The sequence below is a fragment of the Aythya fuligula genome, chromosome 6 (genome assembly GCF_009819795.1).
Source record: "Aythya fuligula isolate bAytFul2 chromosome 6, bAytFul2.pri, whole genome shotgun sequence".
NCBI lineage: Eukaryota > Metazoa > Chordata > Aves > Anseriformes > Anatidae > Aythya > Aythya fuligula.
Window position 1 is genome coordinate 22,006,813 of NC_045564.1, and position 23,823 is coordinate 22,030,635.

Genomic DNA, 23,823 nt, shown 5'->3' on the forward strand with positions numbered 1-23,823 from the left:
TTTCCTAAATATTATAATTATAATTATATATATATATTTTTTTTAAACATTCCAGTTATAGACTTTCTGCTAACTTTGCTGTAAAATATTACTGACTAGCTAGGAACCTTTATCTGTATATGTTAGGACAGTTCAGACAAAGCTATTTTTAATTGACTCAAATGTGTCCTTGTATAAATTACAATGCATGTTGAATTTTTTCACTGGAGAACTGACTGAAGTCACACACTCTTCATTTTCAGACTTGTGGTATCAAATGATACTGCCTCCCCATTTTGATTCATCAAAGAAGTACCCTCTGCTCCTTGAAGTGTGAGTATTCGAGATACATGGAAATTTCATGTTAATAATCACTTTCATGTACTTCAGATTCTCTTAGTAAGATTAGAAAACATGCCAATTACTTCTTGAAGGAATTTTAAGAGAATGAAAATGAGGTGCATCCCAGTTTGTGATAGATTCCTGTACCCTGAAATGATGTAATGTTTATCAAGTGCCTATTTTGCAGGTGGCAGTGAAGCAGGTATATTCTGTATCTTAATTAAAAGCCAGGATGTTAGTGTTAGCTTACCACCTTCTCTGCTCTTAGAGTTCCTTAGGAATAATCTTGAATGAAACTACATTCCAAAATTAAACCTTTAATAAGCTATTTATCTGAACGGTAAAGTCGTAAGTATGGCATTGCATTTTCTCTGTGATGTTTGACAGTCAACTGTTGTTGGCAAACTGCATCCTGTGGTCAAAATTGTATTTGTTGTTTTTTCTTAAATTTTAGACCTTAGAAGTCATAATTATAAGGTTTTAAGATTTAGCCCCTTCCTCGCCCAAGTATATCTGCTAACTGAAAACCAAACTAGATTTTTGTCTGTGATGAAAAGCAAAGATGTATTTTTATTTTTTCTTTCAAATATTGGGCACAGCCTTTCCTTTATCAACTCGAGTAATCTTGGCTTGTCTCACTTTCTCAAAATATTACGTGAAATCCTGGGAGAACCTATTAGTCAATAAGCAGTGTTGTGAAGTCTGGAGGAAGTGTGCTAAGCCCTTAACTTTAAAGTTGAGTAGGTTTAATAAACAACATAAGTGTACCTTCAGTGCCAGTCCTGTATGAGGTGAGTGATGATGTGCAAGCATGGATGCTCATCAGCAATTGCCCAAATGCTGAAGGGTGCAGACCTAAGAAGCTGCTTTGGCTTTGCTGCTTGTTTACTGCATGAGCAAGTTGTGCAGCAGCATTGTAAGGAAGAAGTGAGTAGCTCAGGAACCATTGTCTTTTGTCTGTGACTGCTTCTGGAGCACCCCCTCACTCTGCAAAATATCTGTTGTATCTGCCTTCTACGTTTTGGTAAAGTGATTGTCTTGCAGCTTATCAAATTCAAGGAGTAAGAGAAGAAAGTGAGATAAGGCATGTCAGGTCAAGCCAGTAAATAAGCTAATACAAACTTTGCCATGGCTTGCCTATCCCTGTGTTAAAAAGATGAAAAAAAAAATTCACAAAATCATTTTTTTTGTGGAGAAAAAGAAAGGTGCTAAATCTGAATTTAAGATGTGAGAGTTATTTGCAGTTAGGTGAACAAATGACCAGACTATTATTCTACTAATTTTTTTTCTATTCTGAGAAGCAAACTAAAAGCATAAAATAAGATGTGTCAAACTGCAAACACGTGCTTTTTCACCCATTCTTCCTCAAGCATTTTTGTTCTTGGTGGTATGTTTTCTTCTAACTGGAAATTACTGAAAATTAGCAATTAATTATAACAGAAATGTTAACCTTTTCTTTTGTTTACCAAGAGATTATTCCTCAAAGAAAGCAGCTGTTAATTTTTAGATACATCTTTATTACAATGCTACCAAATCGTATTATATAATTTTTGCCTATTTAACCTTCTAATGAGCAGTTAGTGCTCTTTGCTTGTTAAGATTTCTTTTGGTTTTGGTTCTGTTTTTATCAACTTACCCGTGCCTTTGGCAGGATCGCTTCTGCTTCATAGTGATCTTAAGAAATTCCTGCAGCAGTGAGAGGATCTGTAGTGTGCAGAAACAAAGTTAGATATCAAGAATTCCTAATAGCTTTTCTTTGCTTTCAAAACTGGGAAAAATGGGTTGTAGAGCAATAAGAGCCACTTACTTGTTCATTTCTTACTCTGGTGGGCCTTCTATTGGACAGCAGCTAGAGAGTCCAACATTGCAAACATAATTTTACCATCCAGGTACTTAGTCTGATTTCATAGTGCTCAAGTGCTTCCAAGTACTTTTATTTTAAAGTTAAAATTTAAATCTTTTATTCCTTTTTCACAATGTGTGTAAAAATAGTTTGCTTAGACTGAAAGGAACACTTAATTTCACTGATGAAACAGTAAAAATGCAGAAGATAGATTCCTTTTGTTTTCATTTAGGGAAGGCTGTTTGCTGATTTCAGACTTTAACCAGATAAATGAGTAAACAGAACAGAAATAGCTGAACATCATCACGTTGAAACTCAGATATGTCAACAGACACAAGGAAGAATTTGGTTCAGATTTCTGATAAGCCATTTAAAGTCAAAATCAATAAAGTTTCTTATTACATTAAAAAGCAATAAAACAAAATTTAAATTTCAAAAAGCATATTGCTTTTAATGTCCAAGCAAGTATGTGTGTGGGGTCAGTTGGTGATGCTTTTCTTTTTTACTCAGTCTAGTTTAAAAGTTTGCCCTTCTTTGGTTGCTGAAAATTGTCAGGAATGACTGTGCTTCAAATGCTCAATGAGAGACTATGTGAAGACTAAATGCTTGAATTCTCTGGGACTTCTCATCCAGGTATGCAGGACCTTGTAGTCAGAAGGTGGATTATGTCTTCCGGATTAACTGGGCTACATATCTTGCAAGTACAGAGCAGATCATTGTAGCAACCTTTGATGGCAGAGGAAGTGGATACCAAGGGGATGAAATCATGCATGCAATAAACCGAAAACTGGGAACCTATGAAGTGGAAGATCAAATTTCAGCAGCCAGGTGAGCTACAGTGAAATGGTCAACAAGTGTTCCTTCTTTTCCATGCTTACCGTGCAGGGAAACAGGTGAATGTTTTGAATGGTCATCTTGAAATTACTGGCTAAAACATAAATAAATTCTACATTCATTTTTTTAGAATGTAATTTATGGGCCAACCATCATTTTATGCTTAAAAAGAAAGAAGTTAAGGCTTTAATAACAAGTTTACCATATTGCTGTTTTTATAGAGGTGGTAACTGTCACATTATTAACTAAAGCACACTATGAATGAATGGGTAGCTAAAAGTTTTACTCCAAGCTTTTTACAAGTTTCTGTTGTGAGTGAGACTTGCATGTGCTACAGTTCTCAGTATTTATATTGTAGTTGATCTTCAGCACTTGATCTATGCTGTAGAACCTCACTGAACTTAATGGTGTCAGTATGACTCTTAATCATATAGAATTCAACTTCTGGGATTTGCCTTTGGGGATTTTAAAATGTTAATGAGTTTAAACAAATAGTGTTTCAGATTTTTTTTGTTCTTTTTTAAACCCTCACTTGGATTTATAGATGTTGATGTCCCTTACTGCTGCGATTTGAATGTAGCTTTTTTACTTAAACAAAAAAAAAGTGGCGGGGAGAAGTGCGTGTGTGGGGAGACAGCGACAACTGAGGGATCTAACCTAATTCCAGCAAATGATACAAATTTCAGTGGGTGTTTAAGTGTTTTTGCAGACCTTCCAGGTTTTACAGTCATTGTGAAGTGGGACATGCTTATTCATAGAGGTGAAAAGGGCCAACATGATGGAAAATAGGCACATCTGTATCATGGCAGAGACCTGCAATCCATTAAGCATTAAATTATTCTGTTTGCTTTTAGAAAATTTTCTGAAATGAGCTTTGTTGATAAGGACAGAATAGCTATTTGGGGTTGGGTAAGTACTCAAATTAGTTTGGCTGGCTTATTATTTAATTGTAACATTTTTTCTGGTGTCAAGGTGTGTTTGTTGCATGCTTTCTAAGTATGTGCAGGACTGCATGCAGGATTTTGAACTAAATTGCTGATGGTGGGCACCAGTGAATAAGTTCTTGGTGGCAAGATGATGCCAGTGATGCCCTTAGTACCTTTTCTTATGGGGATAAACACCACTTTGTTGTATGAAGTCAAGTGTGTAATGAACTGTAGCAGGAGGTATTTTTTTTCTACGGAAATGGAGGACTTAATGCATTCCAATCTTACTCCTTATGAGTCTCAGGATGACTAGTTGAAGAACAGTCCTCCTGGGGCTAGGTTGGGGGTTACGTATCCTGGGTATCAAACCTGTGGGCCAACAGAATTTCTTTTTCTTGAGTTTTCGGATTGTCAGCCTCTCACTAGGTACATTCATTTTGCCAGGTTAGATAACGTATTCATACGTGGGTTTTTAGTAAGTACGTGTAATTACCCATACATGGATAATTAGTAAGTACATGTGTTAGCTTGCTGATCTCATTGAGAGGACCTGAGTATTGAAGTTGGAGCAAACATGCGGCTTTGAACTAAAGTTACCATTTGCCTGTAATCTATTTTCAAGACAAGAACGAGATCCAAAAATTACTCTTCTTTTTGAATGTGGGTGGTCACATTTTCTTAAATAACCTCTTCAAACTACAGTGAGGGCAGTCATTTGGGCAGTCGGTGACATTGTTTAGGTATCTTGCTGCCTGAATGCTCAAGTGTGTCAGATATTTACTCATCTGTGTATCAGGATAGACTGCAAGTGAATTTTCTGTGCATACCAAGGAGTGTATTGCTGCACAGTTCCTCCCACAGACTCAGCAGAAGATCCTTCACTCCCCAGTCACAGTCTTGCTCTTGACGCTTTGGAGGAGAGTTAGCAAGTGAGCTGCCGTAGGCCTACTCTGAGGGAGTTGTAAATTTTTGGGTGCCCTGGTGCAACTACTCATCAAGCGTGTTGTGGGCCTCTGCTCTGCTTCCACCCACTTCACCAGCATGGAGAGGGACACAGCGGTTCAGCAGTGTCTTGTTTCCTGTCTTTCGCTGCTGCCTACGGTGCTACCAAACACTGTCATTCCAAGCTGAGTCACAGTTCAGTGGCGTTTGCACCCCTTTTCCACAGCAAGCACTCATTCATCAGAGCCACAGCTGCCATGCGCTGTTTGATGCCTGTTTCCCCCACTGAGCAGGCTGGGTGAGATCTGACCCAAATTCAGAATGGAGTTCATTAATATGAAAACTGCTGAGCCTATAAATGTCTGGTGAACCATTTAGCAGATGGGCCCCATCCTTTTCTTTCTGACTAAAATAACAGCAATGTTTTCTTCTCAGTCTTATGGGGGATATGTGACCTCCATGGTGCTTGGCTCTGGAAGCGGCGTGTTCAAGTGTGGAATAGCGGTTGCCCCTGTGTCACGTTGGCAATATTATGGTATGTGATGGCTTCCTTGTTACAAGGATTCCCATATGTCTTGCAGTGCACATGCTGCAAAGTGTTGATTCATAGTGCAGAACTTTGATTATCTACTAGATGCCATGTAAATGCCATTTGGTCTGTTTTTATGAACTCATGGGTATTGCATTTCAGAATTAAACCAGTTTCCTAAATCTTATTTCTTATTTTAAAAAGTCAGATCCACAATTCCATATAATCTTTATGACCTTTAACGATGCAAAATTGTTATAATATTTGTAGTAATACCACAATGTGTCTGCAGTTGTATTCCAAAGCTGCTACGTGTTCTGAGGAGCTGAGACCAGTACTAAATGTCAGCAATCCATCAATAGTAGTCTGTGTGTATTTAAAATGCTACTTTTTAAAAAAGAACTGTGAGACCTAACATCAAATTTTAAGTCCTTAAACTTGTCTCTCAAAATGACAACAGAATTTGAATTTTCTCTGTATTTTTCTTTTTAGAGTATAAAATCTGGATTTTATAAATCTAGTCTTATGCATAGCTTGACGCGAGCTAAAACTGAACAAGTGGACTAGTCTATACATGCCTCAGGCTTATACTGTGTAAGGTTGTATATTGCATGAGGCTATAAAAACAGTTGTAGAGGACCTCCTCCCAGATTAAAAAAAAAATATGTAATTGACAATATAGTATGTGTTAATACAATGTGACTATATATTGATATTTTTCTTGCTTTGATACATCCAAAAACTTTCAAAGGAAAGCTTTCCATGGCAAATCTATGCTAAATAAAGGTATAATTTATTCTGCATCTAGCACAGAGGCTGTATAAGACTGTATTGTGTGCTCTGGCTAAGTCAGCAGCTCAGAGCATACTGACGGATATTTGTAGTAGTCTATTGGGGATGTAGAGATGTTTTTAATGTTTTAGACATGAATATTACAGAATGTCAGGGAATTTATTTTTTTTTAATTTTAAATAAAGATCAGTATCTTTAAAATACATTTTGAGTTGATTAGATAAAAGAAAGGGTTATGGAGGCATGTATATTCAACACCAAAAACCTGTGACAACACTGGCGAGAAATCCAATGGATATTAGAATATGGTGAAATAGTGTCGGTTTGTATGACTTAAAATAAAGCAGCAGATCTACAAATGTGATAGGATATTATGCTGAAAAATCTGTGGAAAATCAAATACTAAATTTTGACTATATGTATATGATAGATACTAGCTGAGTCCCAAACTACTATATTTTCATTTCATAGTTTTTAACTAGTAAAAATTTACATTAAATTTCTCAGCTTTATTTTTTTCAAATGCCAGTCATTTACTGAAAGATTTTCAGCTATTTTCTTAGGCTTACCGAAAGAATAACAATAAGGTAACATTGACACAAAGTACTTTATTAATATTCAGCATTCAGGTGACCATGGCAACAAGATTAAATATTCTGAATAATGATGGTTACCTACATGGCTCATTGTGGAAAATCTGTTTTAAATCTTCTATCTCTTCTTACTTTCCAGTATGCGTTCTTTTTGTGTGTAACAGACTGAAATTTCTGGTAAGCAGAAATACTGAAAAACTAAGTAGTATATTCTGATTTTTTTTTATTACAGATTCAATATACACGGAGCGATACATGGGCCTTCCTATAGAAAGTGATAATCTGAAAAACTACAATGTAAGAAAGAATTCACTTAATTTCATTTCTATGTGTTGTTTCTTTTCTAAGCCACTTTGTTGTTCTTTACACAATCTTGTTCCTTCCCCAGGGGAAGAATTAAGTGTTTCATTATTCCAGTGTTAATTGTTGCATTGTGCTTTTAGAGGCTCTAGTTTCATGCATTTGGATTCAAACAAGGCAGTTACCTCTTGCTGTATGCTGTGGCTTTTCAGTTGTTTTTTTTGTGTGTTGGTTTTTGTTGTAATTTTTGTCGTGTTTTTTGTTGTTTTGTTTTTTAAGTTCAATTCCATTTGGCTACTTTACAGACTGTAAAACTAGCTGTAAAAACAGTTTTATTTTAATCACCAGGAAACAAATTTGCTTTAAAATTTAATATGATCATGGGCAAAGTATGTTTTATTTAAAAAAAAAAATGCACTGCATTTCTCTGAAATTTATTTTTAAAAAAACATCATAAATTGGAAAGTTCACATCATATCCATGTTGCAAACTTTAGTCAGGGAAAAAAAAATCTCTTAGGAATCCTTTACAGGTAGGCAAATCTGTCAGTACTCTGATCCCATACCCAAACTGCAGACCAGCTGGAAGCCAACATCATCATCAGGGACAGAATTTTGGCCTAATCTCTATGAACACAGGGTTTCTAAACTTTAATCTAAAATAACTGATGTTTGTCCAGAAATTAGGGAATTTCCAGGTGTTTTATTGGGAGCAAAATACCTGTTGATTGTTTATGTTCATTAAAGAGGAGTAACATTGCTCCTCTGTGTACCATTGCAGTAGCTGCATTTTGTTGCCTAAAGGGCTTTTTGAAATTCCAGGCAGCTGAGAGTAGGGCAGAGCTGCCCAAGCCTTCTGTAAAGTGTTAAATTTCAACCCAAGGTTGAAATACAGCAGCTCTTGGAGAACAGTAAGTAATCTGAGGGGTACTTTGTCATTGGGATTTTTCAGAGAGGTTTAGCTCTGGTGATGCTGGAAACAAACACGTATACTAAAGCAAAAGAGATGGGGGCATTCTCTCGTTTTAGCTTGGTAAATAGGTTAGAAAACAGATTAGGAATGATTGTGTCTTGGAGGGGGGGCTTGAAATCAGTGTCATGGTTGGGGGGGGAAGGCTGGAGGTTGTTGCGCTGACTTGAAAGTATGGTAAAACATTTAAGTACATGCATATATGCGATGAAATACGGACTGGAACGCCTGTTTTGCCATATTGCTACAGTGATCTAGTTTTGTCAATTGCTGTATGAGAAGCCCTGGTCAAAACTGAGGAAATCAGCTGTGATTGCTGGGAGACTTTGTACTATGTCTCTCTGAATCAACGAGCTGCTCAGACCCACTGGGGACTGACCAACAGCCTGCAGCAGCCCGCCTGCCTTTTTCCAAATGTGTTTCTTTAAGGCAGTGGGAACAGTAGGAGGTCTGTGAGGTAGCAGTGTAAATAGAAGTTACTGTCGTTGTGTAGAACGAATGTTAACGCTCTGGGTGCACAAAGTCATTCACCAGCTTCACGGCACAGATGGCAACAGAGGACTGTTTAATCCTTTCAAGCCAGGAGTCGGATTTTCTTGGCATAGGATTCATTGCTGGCAATAGCCACGTTGAAACTGCCAGTACCAAAGAGCTAAAGGTTTCAAATGTGTTACTCAGAGGACTAATTGGGGAGAATGGTGGTTAGATGGAGGAGGGGTAATTGCACAGATCAGATTGTCACACTTCACTGCTCCTTCTAGAGACAGGAAAATGAAATTTGAGGAAGTCTTCGTTCATTGCTAAAAGCCCCAAATAATGCATTACTTGGAATTTGCTTTTCCACTTAAACCTGGAAGGGCGGGTGGGTAGCTCGAGAGGTGGGTTTGTTGCTTTTCATAAAACAACAGTGGAAGAGTCATAGGATTTTGTTGTTACTGAAGATCATTACTGACTTCAAGCAAGGAATGTGCTGGACTGTAGCCCCTTTCTTCAGTGCCCCAGACCCCTGGCCTGCCTCCTGGTCCCTTACCCACTGCTAAGGGTTATTCCCCGAAATGAATTTGTTTAGCAAGTTGATGCAAAATATGTACTGAAAAGCTCTCCTAGCTGAACCTGTTAAAGCATTTTTTGAACTGTTAACTTCATACTGTCAGGTTTGCATGCTGCATCATATATTGTCTATCCTACTGCATCCAGTGTAAACCTGACTTGAAAGGTTGCATAAAATCTGCACTGTGTGCTCTGGTTTAAAACAAATGCGACTGTGTACACATCTGCTTAGAGCAGATGTGTGCTGCTGGTGCCTTCCTAATGCACAGAGTATTGCTAATGACCATGATGTGATATCATCTCAAGAAATGATATCTAGTGGTGTTGAGAAGTACACCCTACCTTTGTGTTACTATGACATTAGGTAGGGTGCACATTGATAGATGAGAAGTCTGGCTTGTTAACAGTCTGAAGGATGGCTCGTGATCCTTTGAGGAGGCTAATTAGGTGTGATCAGTGCCTTCTAGGTGAGTTGCAGGGTATTAAAAGTTAGAGCTTTGTAAAAGAAAGGAGCAAGCATGGGTGGAGCTTCCAATATAATTGTGAAAACATCAGTACAGATCCTAACCTGAATGGGAGAAAAAAACTCTCTGCTTAGGAAGAACCGTCCCTGACGTAAAGGACTTGAGACTAAAATGGGCCAGAGCTACAGAGGTCAGATGCAGTAGCCACGTAAAGCATACCAAAGAGACTGTTCAACTTGTGAGATTATTTTGCAGTTCACTCTGAATTTGATATGCTTTTGGCAAGTGTTTGAAACAGTCATAGATTTGGCAATCCTTTTCTAGCAGATTTGAAATGTTCAGTCCTTAAGAACTGCTGCATCATTAGGTTATGCAAAACAGGGTACAATTTTGTAAATATGCCATCTTGTACTGATTTGACATTTGTTCTATTATCTGAGAATATGCTAAAGGGAGAGAGACCTTCAGTTTCAGCCAAACCTTAACTTGTTTGTTGAGTGCTGATAAAATGTTGACTGCTGTGTGATCTTTAGAAAAGCCAGTTACACTCAGCAGGGCCTAATTCTCAGCACTTGTACACAGTCCCTTTTCAGAACCATTGTCATGACAGTGTAACTATGAAAAGGAAAAGGGTAAATTAAGTTGCATTTACATACAGTCCACTTGGGGTTTGTTTTTAGCTGTTGTTTTAACTGTGTCTAACTTCAGATTACTCCCTACCCTACCATCTTTATTATTAATTTTTTGGAAGAAATACTATGTCCTTAAAGTGCATTTTAGGGAAGGGACTCTCTGTGTTGAGTATGGGTACAGCAAGTCGTAAATCATTTGAAAGTAATTAAAAAAAAAAAAAAAAAGTATCTCTTTTGTGTGCACCTTACTTCTAAAGTATTTTATCTTGTTTAATGCTTGGAAGGGGAAAATAAGTGACATTTTCTTTAAAACTGCTTTTGGAAAGTCAAATTCCCAGAATTGTACCTCAAGTTGGCCTTCCAGTCAGAAGGTGTGCTGTCCCTTAAGCCAGCGTTTATTTGCTGGAAGAAAGTTTATAAAGATCCATAATTTTGCACATGCGCACAAGGCAACTTGTTTCATTCAAAGGATACTGCGTGTGTCATTTTCTTTTTTAATCACTGGGCTGATGCTTTGTAAATCATTCCTTTGGTTGGCTGCTGTACCAGTGCTTCTTGCTGAAACATAATCCCCTCTGCAGATTTTGGTGCTCTTACCTAGCAATTCCTACTGTATGATCCCAAAATGTTTCAGTGGGTGGTGTTATGCTTCCAATGTGCATGGCTTTCTATACATTATATGGGACTTCTGCTGAACTGCATCCTTCCTTTATCAAAAGATGGCAAATACAGTGTCATGGATTGGAGGTGTTTTGTTGCTGCTTTTTTTTTTTCTCCCGATGAACTTGTTTTTCAAATGTGGTTGAATAATCATCACAGAGAACAAATTTCACTTATGAAAGCTTGAAGTATGCTGTTTTTGCAGAAGGGAAAAGGGATTTAATATTTATCTTTGCTTTAAAGATATTTTGAGTGTGTGTGCAGATATATAAGAAAAGCAAAACATTTCTGTTTCTTGGTATATAATGTATTTGACGTTTTTGTGTACTAAATACAAATTCATGCACAAGGATACAGCCTTTGTATGAGGAAAAAATTATGCATTCTTTTGTTTCTAATTTTTACTTGTTTTCTTTGTCATAGTAGCTTTTAAGTTGCAGTACTATAGAGAGAACTTCCACAGGGATTCAGGCATCTTCAGCAGAGAACCCATATAATAGTGCTAGTGGAAGGAAATTTCATCAACGTATTGTACCATTATTTTGGGTAGTTTATCAATCCTCCACTATCTTACATTGTCCATTTTCTTTTTTCCACCCTCATGGCAAAACATTGTCCTGTTCCCTTTCCTTGTCCAAATGCAGTCTCTGAAGTCTTTACTTCCCTCATTCTTTAGCACCTGGTACACCTGCTTATAGTGCTCAGGTGATTATTAGGCCCTCGTAAGTGTGTCACTTAAGTAAGTGTTTTGAATTTACTGAGTTAGTTGCTGATTATTTTTTCATTGCCATATTATCTTTTAATTCCTAAAATGCAGCTTGACTTCTATTTATAGATTTGGTCTAGTGTTTTGTGTTTTTTTTTTTTCTGTCAGGCATGTCTGTATCACACTTGGGGGAGAGTGTTCTTTAAAACTTCTCGCCCATATTTACTTGAGAATGAGGACATACAGGCTCTGTTGAATTTAGCTACAGGTAGACTGTAGTATACATCTTTGTGGGGAAGATAATGGACGTAGTCTCTGTAATATCTTCTCCTCACTATCATAGGGTGCACTGTTGCCATGGCAACATTTTTTAACTTCTCTGCAGTATCACAGAAAACCTATGGCAAGTGGTGTGCTGCAGGCTAACAACGTGTTAGCAATGCATTAAATGTCTATCTCACTCACAAAACTCCTTCCCCTCTGGAATTGCCTGTTACTTTTCAGACATAACCCTTGGTAATAATTGCAGACCAGTGCAGAATGGTTTGTGTGAGCACAGTGCTGTTGGGTATGTGAACATGCTACTTTGTGGGAGGTGGGCAAGGGTTGTTGCTTTTATCTCAGGAACCCCAGACTGTGTCAACAGGAATCAGTCAGTTGGTAGCAAATCATCTTCTAACAAATAGCACCTTTTTTTTTTATTTTTTTCCTTTTCTTTAATTTCAGAGTTCAACAGTGATGGCCAGAGCTGAAAAATTCAAGGAAGTTGAGTATCTCCTTATTCATGGAACAGCAGATGGTGAGTTGCAGTTAATTAGACATTTTAGTATTACAGACAGGTTTGCAATTCTACTACTGACAAAACAAAAGCATGAAGGGGCAAGGCTGTTACATTTACGTCAATAAAATAATACAGCTTTCTGCAACTAATTTGTGTTTCAGGCAGCAGTGCTGGGGAGTCTTCTGTGTTCATTGTTTTGTTTTTTCCCCCATAGTAGTACAGAATCAAAATTTTGTTTACCTTTTTCCTTTTTTTCTTCCTTTTTCAGATAATGTTCACTTTCAGCAAGCAGCACAGATAGCCAAAGCTCTTGTGGAAGCTGAAGTGGATTTTCAGGCAATGGTATGTCTGTGTTTTGTTTATCATATTACAAATGAACTTATATTATGAGAATGGTGCCATCAGCTGCTTGTAGTTACATACAAATCAATTGCCATCTTAAATGAAAGCTCACATACTTGCATTTCACCTTCAGTAATTTAAATCTTAACATAACTTTCCATGTATCTACTGCATAAGAGAAAAAAAATGAAGCAGTTGCTTCTCCTATTTGATCCTGTTTACCTAATCTTTCATTTTGTTCATTTTTCTGTGTTCTCAGTCAGGCTAGTCCCAATCTTAGAGACTATTCAGCCAACTGTGGGTGTATGCTATCTTACTATATAAGAAAATGGTAACTTCAGTTAAGTCCATTTCTTTACCCAACATATCCTGTCCATCATTTTCAGCGTTTCTCTACTAAACTTGTTAGACCCCATAGTTGCCCCAGCATGCTGTGCATGGGAACTCCCACAATAAGGTGTTGGTGCTTCCTTTACTACTTTTTCCCAGACTTTGGGAACACTAGATAAAGTACAGAATGAAGGCAGGTGCACCAATGTATATGAGCTGTCCTTGAAGGGTTGAGGTGGTGAGAGTGGACAACCCTCTGAACTAGCCTCCATATGGACAAGTAACGTATATATTTTGTACTTAGCATGACTAGCTGGTGTATCCCACAAAAATCAGGAACAGAAATCACAGTGGCTTCCTACCCCCTTTGCCTCAATGCTGAATTTAGCCTCTCAACAGCTGGCTGAATATTTTTTTGGTTTGTTTGTTTTTGTTTTAATGATGTCTATGACATTTGGTTTGTATGATTTGGGTGTAGCAAGAGGTAACATTCTCTATGTATTTTCTTTCCTACAGTGGTATACCGACAAAGACCATTCCATCACCGGTCAAGCACATAAGCATATTTATACTCACATGAGCCATTTCATAAAGCAATGTTTCTCACTGCCCTAGCACAGGAATGGCACCAGCATTTTGGTGGTTAGTCGTGGGTTTTCTCCAGAAAACTCTGTAGTTAATGGACAATGAGCCAGTATAAACTTTGGGATACCTGAATATATGATGAAGTGCTAATTTTTATAAAGATTTCTGTTGCCAAGCTACTATTATTGATTGCATTTAATCAGGTCATTAACATCACCAGGATGTAAGTAAGTTGTAGACTTCCAGCAAGCATGGTACTTTCTTGAATCAGTACTTTTTGTTTTGTTATTTGTCTAAAACTGAAAACCAAAAAAAAACAGTTTCTATGTGGTATAATGAATGGTGAAAATAACATCAAATAGAAATTGACATGATCATCACTTGAGGAATAAAAACAATGTTTTCCAAAATAAGAGCCCTGTGATTATTTCTGTGAAAACACAGATAAAACTTTGAACAGGTTTTGCAGAAATTACCTTAATGTACGATCAATGATTACTTTAGAAATAGTACCGTGAATGCCGCAATGTTAGTATTTTCTATGCAGATGGAAACACTTTGTTAACTGCAGTTCCTTAAGTTAGTATTTTCTCTGCAAACTCTTAGATTACAGCTGAAAAAATCTTGCAAGGAATGTTTGTAACCAGCTTTCACTAAAGATCTTAAATGAAACCAGCAGCACTGAATTTCTTTCTGCTCTGGTAAACTGTTACCTGGGAACTCTAGCAGTTCACTGTTGTTTCTTTTTTAGGAGAGAAACTGCTTTTTCTTTTTTTTTTTTTTTCTTTTTAATTTCCTATTTACCAATGAGTAGGCTAGCATAAAGCACTACTGCATGACCTGTCAGTTAAAGTGAGGAGTAGACTGTAGGTCTCACATGAACATGCTGTTTAGCAAACCTGCTCTTCTTTGCAGCTTACCCGTAAACTTCTGCTTTACCTTCAGCACTCCAGGTAGGCTTCACCATCTGAAAATAAGACTCATATTTTCTTAATTTCACGTAGATCATATAACTAGGTTGCATCTGTTCTACAAAATGTGCTGCTTTAAAATAATAAGTCATAAGTCAAAAGTCATAAGTCAAAAAGGATATATATTCTATGGCATTGAAAATGCTGCTTAAGAAATAACTCCTAGAATGTTACAAAAATACATTAACTCTAAGACTTACAGTGAAATTTCTGGTTTTGCCTCATGGTATCATGATATTAGATATGATTAGCATGTGATTGCATGTATGTATGTATCATGATGTAAATGATGTGACTGTAAAAGTAGTCATACAGGGAGATAAAAAATGGGGAGGCCTGAATTTCTTTGGTCTGGTACATCTTCCCCAGCTCCAAGAATAATGCAGACAATAAGATAATAGAGCTACCTCAGGGAACTGACAAATAGCACTTCAACTTAAAAATGCATGAGCACAGGTAAAATACCTAAAACTTAAGCCCCAGAAGAAAGCCAGCTAGCTTCATTAATATACAAAGCTCTGCTCTGAGTCAACTGGTTGTGGCTGAAGTACTACCACATACTAGAGTTAGGCACTTATATGCTAGTTAACACTTTTTCCTCTTTATTTTTTTCCAGCTAAAATGGGAAACTTAAGTTCTTTGTATACTTTGTGTAAAATATTAAGAGGCAGCAGAAGCCTGAAGCATGAGTTAAAGTTTTCTGTCTGGGAGGCTTCCATTCTTTGGTTCAGAACTTAGTGAAGCTCAAAAGTGTTTTAATAAGACAGAGTTAATAATTTAAGTATTTGGGGGTTGGCAAAAGTAGTAGGCTTTAAGGCCTACAGGTACAGGATTTTTTCAGGAGCAGAAATCTGGGACTCTAAGAATAGCAGGAGCTCCCACCATAGACAGTAGCTGAACAAATGATCAACCATTAGACAATTTAAGTACTATCGCTTTGCGGAATTTTAAGCCGTATGAACTTACCTCATGAGCTGTTAAAGGACCCAACTACTGCTGCCTGCTCCACATCATCTCTCCCATGAGCTAGTTGAACCAACTCATGACCAGTAAATCAGAATCTAATTCCCACTCTCTTCCTGGAACAGGTCAGTTATATGCAATCCCTGATGGCACACTTACTGTTTCTTAGAGACACACCATCTACACCACCACCAACTACGCACAGCTAGCCAATGCTGGTTATAGCGCATGATTCAATAAGATCTCACTTGGATATGAAGTAGGACTGAGTTATACAATTCAGATATTTGTGAGACATAATCAAGCATCAGGTAGTCATTTAAAATACTGTACAACGTTGCATACTTGCATATTTTGCAGTGTGAAAATAAAAATTGAAAATTAGTTAGGATAAATATTTATTTTCACGTAACATTTCTTAATTGTGAAAAACACAATAGTCTATTCACATGTACACATAAACTTCTGTAATAAATTACATCCAAGAAATGAGTAATTTTGACCAGGAATATGAAATTAGAAGTAAATATAGCACTACATTTATATTGTGTGATTCAGAATGTTGAGATTAACATTGGAATAGCATTTAAATTCACACAAGAATAGAGTGACTGTTTAAAAAAAAACACCCTGGAATACTGAACAGAAATACAGAATGCCATTGAATACAGTGATTTCTTAATATTCTAAGAGTTGGTCAAGTGAAACTAATACATCTTGATTGTATACATTATCTGCATTAAAGCCAGCAACATATTAAAACACCACCAGGCTGCTTTCGGGATGAACCAGTATTGAACTTCTATACTAACCTTAAAACAATTGGAATATTATAATTTATCATCAAGTACACAAAACAAAGCATTTAACCTTAATGCGTTGGCATTTTTTCCTAAATTTATAAATACAAACATTTAATTAAATGTAAATCCTTCCTTATGTCCGTTACATGTCTTTCCCCCACCCCCATAGAAATGGTCTTTAATGGGCTTTGATAATGCCAAGTAAAATTTAGAACAGTGACCCTACTGGCTTGCAGCAAAACACAGTTATCATTTATGGCTGAAGTAGTAAAACATACATACGCACTCACACACACACACAAAAACATCAGAAGGAATACTTTAAATGTGCTGGAAATGAAAAGTAAGTCACATGAGGACTATGGAAAGATTAGCTATTTTGAAAGCTAGGGAATGTTAAAGCCCTGTAGCTGAGTTCTTAGAAAGATTATGAGACTGCAGATGCTCATTCTTAGGATTCAAAGCAATAGTGACAGCCTTCATTTAATCATTTAAAAATGTATCTTAAAAATTTTAAAAATTAGAAAGTTTCAAATAATCCATAAAACTTTTGCTCCACATTTCTATTAATTCAATACTTAATCTCATAGTCCTTGTTTTACACAAAAGAACAGCTTGAAGGATCAGGCAATAACAAAATTGTTCATGACAAATGTCTTTGCAGTAGCTTTAAAGCCACATTTTACTTAGCAATGTTGTTTTTAATCTTTTAATCAATATGTACTTTATAGAACAGTGAAAAGAGCTGTAACAAAACCAATAGCAGGATACCCATTTTAAGTATTATACACAAACTCTGAAATTAACAGGTTTACAGTTGTTAATAGAACAATATAAATATGCACTTTATGTGGCTGTATTTTAGGCAATAAAGAAGAAAACCATTGGGCAGGTGTTATAATTGCATGGGCGGTATAGTTTGTATCTACAAAATTTTCCCTATTATAAAATAATGGATTCAGTAATGACATAATGGAGTTGTTTGGCCTACCACAGCAACATTCGTACAATACAAGATACTGTAATCACAGGTTGCATTTTAACAAATACTGTACCAATGTTTCACATCAAAGGATGTGGTGGTGTTTTTCAACCAAAGTGAGAGAATGTTTATAATAGATACTTTAATATATATATTATATATATATGACTATGTTCCAGTTACATACAAATTTCAATATTAAATACACTGTATTAAATCAAGGAAAACTGCACAAATACAGAATCTGACCCTGCAATCTCCATTGCAAGAGTAATCCATGACTTCAAAATGACAATTTGAGGAGGAAAGAATTATCCTTAGTAGTTTGTTCATGGGTCAGATCAGTTCTCACTTAAAAAAAAAAAAAATTCTTAAATCTTAACTAGTCAACTTGGGTCTCCTAAAGTCATTTCCTCCAATTAAGTGATTTAAAAAAAAAAGAAATCTAACAAGTGTTTCAAGTTCATCTTGAATGAAGATTAAGTATTCTCACACAGGAAAAGTAGCAAAATACAGTACAAATCTATTAAGAAGAAAGTTGAATTTGAAAGAAACTTTGCTTGTTAAATGTATGATATGAATACTGATAAATGGCCAACACTAGCAAAGGAAATCAAGATTTTTTGCATTGGCTACTGCAGACTTTTGCACAAATACTAGACAATGTAGACATTTAGACAAAGGGTAATGAGATAAATATTGCACTACATTACCTGTGCTAGTTTGAGATGAAAGACAAAAGTTACAAGATCAAATCAGTTATACTTAGTGGTTGTGGCACTCCTTTCATTCATTCGTTAAAAAAATTAACTGAAGAACAAGTCATAGACAAGTCTCCCGGTCAACACCTTTCCCTGAGTCAGCTTTCTTCTCTTTTCTGATTTCAGCACTAGAAAAAGGGAAAAGAAAAAAAAAAGGTTACAACAGCAGTATCATACAGATTAATGATCTACCTGAAAACCGATACTGCACTGGTATTTTGGTTAATTTTTCATGCGGCATAGCACAAACTGGGAAGCAAGTGAAAGTTGCTGTGTTGAATGGTGCAAAAGACATCAGCCAGCATTTTAGTGATGAGATAGATAGAGAATTTAAGATGTACGGACAGACAAGTCAGCCCAGCATGCAAGCAAAGATAGACACTTCTTTGTTTTTGGCAAATACAACTGTTAATTAAGTAATGGTAACATACAGTTCCCAGACAATACCAGCATTTTCTTAATGGCACAAACAAGAGGTTACAGTAAGTATTACTTTTTTTTTTTTTTTTTTAACATGTATTACATTGCTCAACATACATTTGGAAGGAATGTTTTAGGACTAAAGAAGGGCAAGCCAATTTATAACTGTAATATTTGGCTTTCAGCTTTCACTGGAGAGAGCAGGCAATGGCAGTAGCAGAGGGGCAGGGGGGATGACAATACTCCCCCCTTGGAGCTCAGCTTAGTGTATACTTGCTCACGTATACATATAAGGAATTTAGTGGGTTTCCTTTGTTGTTGTTGTTTTGTTTGTTTTTTAAATAAGCCTGAAAGTTAGATCCCATAAAAGCCATATTACCAGGAACTCTGAAGCAGAGTTCAAATTTAGATTCTGCTTTTTTTCCAATTAAAACAATGTTGATTTGCCTACAGAAAACAATACATGTGCAAAGCAGATTTATTTATATATTTTTGTGAAGAGGGTCCTAATTTACAACAACGTAAATAAATAATTTTTTTTTAAAGTCATATTGTTGCAATGAGTCTTAATCACACTACAAAAATGCAAAGAGGCTTCCACAACACAGGCAAATCAAGCCTTCAACAAAGAGTGAGTGGCAGGGTATCTAAACATGTTTCTGAGAACAAACCTGTACCAAGCACATAACCTACCAGGTTTCATGGGAATAATTCTTTAACTAGAATGAATAAGAAATAGGCTGAGTTACACAAGGCTAAAAGAAAGCATGATCAATTCTCAAATTCTTAAGGTGATTCATGAACAATTTTACAATCATCCGACATTTTTCTTCACATAAAAATTGCTTTAAGGATACAATTCAGTTCAGCCAAAGCTTGCTTCTATGCCTATGGCAGCTTCCAGAGGTGTTAATGGAAATAGCTAAAGAATACCAACTTCTGCCACTTCAACTGCCAAATCTGTCACCTTCTGTAGAACAGTGATAGGATTGGGTATGCTACACTTCCTGCACACAAAGGGTATGCAAACAAATTCTTAGGGGGTGAATTTAAATTGCAGCAGTACAGCCAGCAGAAAGTACCTTTGCTTAGTAAAGCAAACACTAAGCATGCGTAGTGTGTCTTAAAGTCTGTATTATTGCGAGGTTTTATGTGTACTGATACCAGGAAAGTCTCCTTCTATTTAGGCTTTGCATCTCCTGCAGATGGGAGCTTTAATTAATGCCTAGAGTAATTTGGAAAATAAAAAGAAAAAGACAAGTCCAATTTTTTACTACTAAAACACATACCTGGTGGAGCTGTAAAAGTATTTAAGCACTCTTCCTCCCTGCCCACTAAGTACTTTAACAAGCATGAAAAAGAAGGTTTGGGATATGAGACTTGCTTAGTAGCTTCAGGCAGAAAAGAGAATTTGTGACAGCTACAACATAATAGCTTTTTCTCCAATATTTTTTTAAAATAGCAGCTAGGACCACTGTTTATATATGATCAGATTTTCTCCATGTGTTTTGAAACTATCTGAAGGGTTTGTATTATAGACAAAGACAGAGGAATATTTAATTACATATTACCAAAGAAGGGTATGTTTCAGCCTTGGTGATCAATTCTATCAAGACACGGCCATACCCAAAAGCAGACTTTTAGCTCCCTAGACACTTTGATATTGAAAAATTGAGGTATTAAAGGAGATTTCAGGTGCCTGTATTGTTAGGTAACAGCTAAGTAAGTAAATCTCATGCAAGTCCACCCTTCAGAGACTTAATACTGTTATGAATCTGTGATGTAAAAATTACCACATACCACTTTGTCTCTCCCCCCTACTTCAAAGAGCCAGGGGTGGGGCTTATGACAGATCCTTACATCATACTGATAAGTTGTTTGTATAACCCCTTCTCACCTAAGATCTCTGAGATCTTTGTAGTTTAGTATTAACCTAAAACCCTGATCCCTTAGTTCTTTTTCACCTAAGTCCTTGTTGATGTGAGCAAAGGTGTATCTGCTATTTTGCTGCAGCATAAAGGCCAAATCATCTTTTACCCATATATTGTCTGAGCCACAGTCTTTGCAGATGCTCGTTGATCAAAGGATCTTTGAAAATTTCAGGTTAAAACAAAATACATGTCTACATAATCATTCATACTATCAAAGAAAGCAATATCTACCAGAAAAAATTAAAACTACAGCATACCCACTGGCTGTAAATGTACCATATCACTTTCTTCTCTGTCTCCCGATTTTCACAGCCCGGGCAGCAGAGGTACATATGATAAGAAAATCATACTGTACGTCCTTTGCCCATGCACCAGACTGATTTCACTGTTATGGGATCCTTTTCATCCCATGTGGAGGGTGGAAGATAAATCAGAACTACAATGCTATTTTGACTGTCATTATAATAGCAGTAAAATGATCACATTGGTTTGCTTCTTGGGTGTTTAAAATGAAGATGTTCTGGTCATCAACTGTTCATCTTGTTTATGCTGTTTAGAGAAAGGAACAACATTGAAAGGCAGCATGCCATTTTGGGGTGACAAAATTAAAAATAAAAAAAAAAAGTATCTTTTTTCCTTCAATGCATCCCTTCACCATAAAACTATAACTAGATATTTCAAACATGGAACTTATTTTGAACGTGAGAATTAGAAATGGACAGAATTTTGAATTTTAAAGTGTCACCAAATCACTAACAAGAATATGCTAAGAATAAATTATTTTTAGCACTTAAATATGCTACATATACATTTTCTACTTTTAATATAATAAAAATGAAATTTTAATATTAAAGGCTTTGAAGTCAACATGTTTGTATTCCTATCTGAAATTTCTTTTTATTCTGTCTCCCCAAAAATAACACAAATTGTATAGGCAACACCACTTTGAATTGGAAAATACAATAAAGGAAGAGTTCGTGGGACTGGGTCTTACCTTTGGGGAATCAGCTTCTATAGTGATTAGGAAGGGGAGCTTATGACAAAAATGTGATATGAAACAATTAAGTAGAAAGTATCGTTACATTTAAAATTTATGGAAACGCGGGAAAATCTTTTTTACAACAGCACTGTGCTTGTATTTTCTATTTCCTTATCCCCATCACAATTCTCTAGTACAGACAAAACATCATTGGTTCATTTTACGTTTGTCTGGATTAAACTTTAAAGGTATTTATCTGGTTTGAGTCCAGCTGAAATAGGCATAAAAAATGACCCGAAGCAATGCAATCTTTAAACTATTTTCACTCCAAATATTGGTAGATTGCATTCAGAGAACTGGGCTCTTCATAAAGATATTTCCAGGGCAGTAATGACCACTTATTTTTCAAGAGAAGAAACTAAAAGCAGGCAGAACAAACACAACAGCTGTTGTGCAATATCCAGGTGTAGGCTGGTGGTTCATTACACAAGCATCAAGCATGCTCAACTTCATTTTCCACTGTAGTGTAACTAAGTACCATGCAAGTATTTGTGATTTTCTTTACAAATATACACAGTGAATTTGTGTTTTCAGCTTAGAATATTTTGACTATAAAAAATTAAAGTAAAAGGAAACCTCAAAAATCAAAATTGCAAGATACTAGAAATCTTTCTAATCCCTAGCAAAATGTTCCAATATTGGCTTGAGTCCAATATATAAAGCATAATGTAGTAGAGAAAAAAAAAATTAAAACCTTTTAGAAGGAAAGCTTGACTCCTTTTCTTTTGCATTCTCTGAGGATATCAACAATGTCTTCCACACAGCAGTTTTTGCCATTTCATCAGAAATGTTTATCACAGATGGGTCATCTCTAGGGAAGAATAAAAGTAAATACACAATAAAACAATATGCAATTAGTCTTTGTTACTTATTAACTCTACATAAGCCCTTGAAAACCGATAGCAATGAAAATAATGCACAATATAATTTGAGAAATCATGTTAAACTTCAGGAATCCTTAACAATTACTGAAATATTCTTTTAATATATCTTAGCAATTTTTTTTTTCAGTATTTTCCTCCTCCAACAGCAATTAATCACAGTAACATCAATAAAATATATTGTGTCACTTACAACTAATAGACAAAGAAAAAATTCGAATTTAGAGTAGTTCGGTTGGAAGGGACCTACGAAGATCAAGTCTAACTGCCTGATGACTTCAGGGCTAATCAAATGTTGAAGCATATTATGAAGCGTAATATTCAATTGGCTCTTGAACACTGACAGGCATGGGGTGCAAATCCCTCTCCCTCTTTTCTTCTGTGAAATTAAATATTTGCCCAAGATGTCACAGTGTGCCACTGGCATAGCTGGATTAAACAAGAATCCTATGAGCTCCAAACAGTTATTAAGGTACTTATGTTCTGAAATTCCAGCTGCTTTGAAAACAATTTGAAAGTAATCAAAAACCTTGAGAAAGTCAAAGATACAAGCAATCTAAAAAAAAAATTCCCTGATTAAACAAGGCAATCAGTAGCTTTAAGCAGCACTGTGTAGCCATTACACCCTTAGATTTACCTGGACTGCTCTAAACATGTATTTACACACTCAAGAGTAACAAAGCCTTAAATGTTTTATGGGTGTGACATTATTCCTGACTTCCTGGCTTATATATAGTTTGAGTGTCCATAAGACCTCACTAAACTTGTTTCCACATTTGGGGAGGGGGGGATGACTACTTTATCAACCAATGTCTTCGTTCTTTTTCGCTGTAGGCCTGTAACCCTTTCAGTACAGAAATTTACAGACTATTCAGGCAAGTTTACCTATGTAAACACACTATAGATTAATAAAGATCACAGCTTGAGATAAATTAAATATTGTTAATATAAAATGGAACAAAAAGGTATAGACAGAAGAAGAAAAAAATAGAACATTAGAAATCTGGTGAATCAAAAACAGGAAATAGGCTGTGATTTTTCAGACACGCAGGTAGTAAAATGCATCTATTTGCCTTAGGATATGTTAAGATAACTTCATATTAAAATATAAAAGATGGGCACTCTGAGATAGTGTTCCTATGAAATCGTGTTATTGCAGAGATTCCAATCAGCGGACGTGTCATGTCCTTATTAAGAACTTTCTGAAAACTGTAAGTGAGAGTAAGTCCTTATGGGCTGGCCAGGTGTGTTATTATGACCTATAACATAGGTTTTCATGCTTTTCCAGTTGTTCCATCCCTGAATTATGCCTCATCGAGACAGCTCTTAACTCACTTACTATCTCACATTGCTAGGATCTTAATTAGAACATTCTAAAACATGATAGTTTAAGATCCTAGTTTTTTGGAGTGTGTTCAAGACCATTGCTGGTCTCTGCTAGCATCACAGTGAAGGAAGTGACTTGCTTTCACA

The 23,823-nt window shown here is 36.2% G+C and overlaps 2 protein-coding genes across 9 annotated transcripts in view; one reads left to right on the top strand and one right to left on the bottom strand.

The window, feature by feature from the left end:
* DPP4 (dipeptidyl peptidase 4) overlaps positions 1 to 14,004 on the top strand; it is a 39,534-nt gene extending 25,530 nt beyond the window's left edge. The window contains exons 19-26 of the mRNA XM_032190032.1: positions 243 to 312; positions 2,798 to 2,992; positions 3,853 to 3,907; positions 5,302 to 5,401; positions 7,013 to 7,077; positions 12,288 to 12,360; positions 12,611 to 12,684; positions 13,531 to 14,004. Of these exons, the coding sequence (XP_032045923.1) occupies positions 243 to 312; positions 2,798 to 2,992; positions 3,853 to 3,907; positions 5,302 to 5,401; positions 7,013 to 7,077; positions 12,288 to 12,360; positions 12,611 to 12,684; positions 13,531 to 13,629 (731 nt within the window). The 3' untranslated portion in view covers positions 13,630 to 14,004. The remainder of the gene's footprint in view (positions 1 to 242; positions 313 to 2,797; positions 2,993 to 3,852; positions 3,908 to 5,301; positions 5,402 to 7,012; positions 7,078 to 12,287; positions 12,361 to 12,610; positions 12,685 to 13,530) is intronic.
* A 2,448-nt stretch (positions 14,005 to 16,452) lies between these two features.
* Positions 16,453 to 23,823, bottom strand: part of SLC4A10 (solute carrier family 4 member 10) — a 155,825-nt gene continuing 148,454 nt past the window's right edge. For 4 of the 8 annotated variants that reach the window (XM_032189822.1, XM_032189819.1, XM_032189818.1 and 1 more), the window contains 2 exons: positions 22,164 to 22,280; positions 16,453 to 18,207 (listed from right to left, as the gene is read on the bottom strand). In XM_032189822.1, the coding sequence (XP_032045713.1) occupies positions 18,141 to 18,207; positions 22,164 to 22,280 (184 nt within the window). In that variant the 3' untranslated portion in view covers positions 16,453 to 18,140. Of the gene's footprint in view, positions 18,208 to 19,192; positions 19,219 to 19,241; positions 20,980 to 21,424; positions 21,464 to 22,163; positions 22,281 to 23,823 lie in introns of those variants that run through there. The other 4 variants (XR_004253396.1, XR_004253395.1, XM_032189821.1 and 1 more) reach the window with 4 other exon arrangements.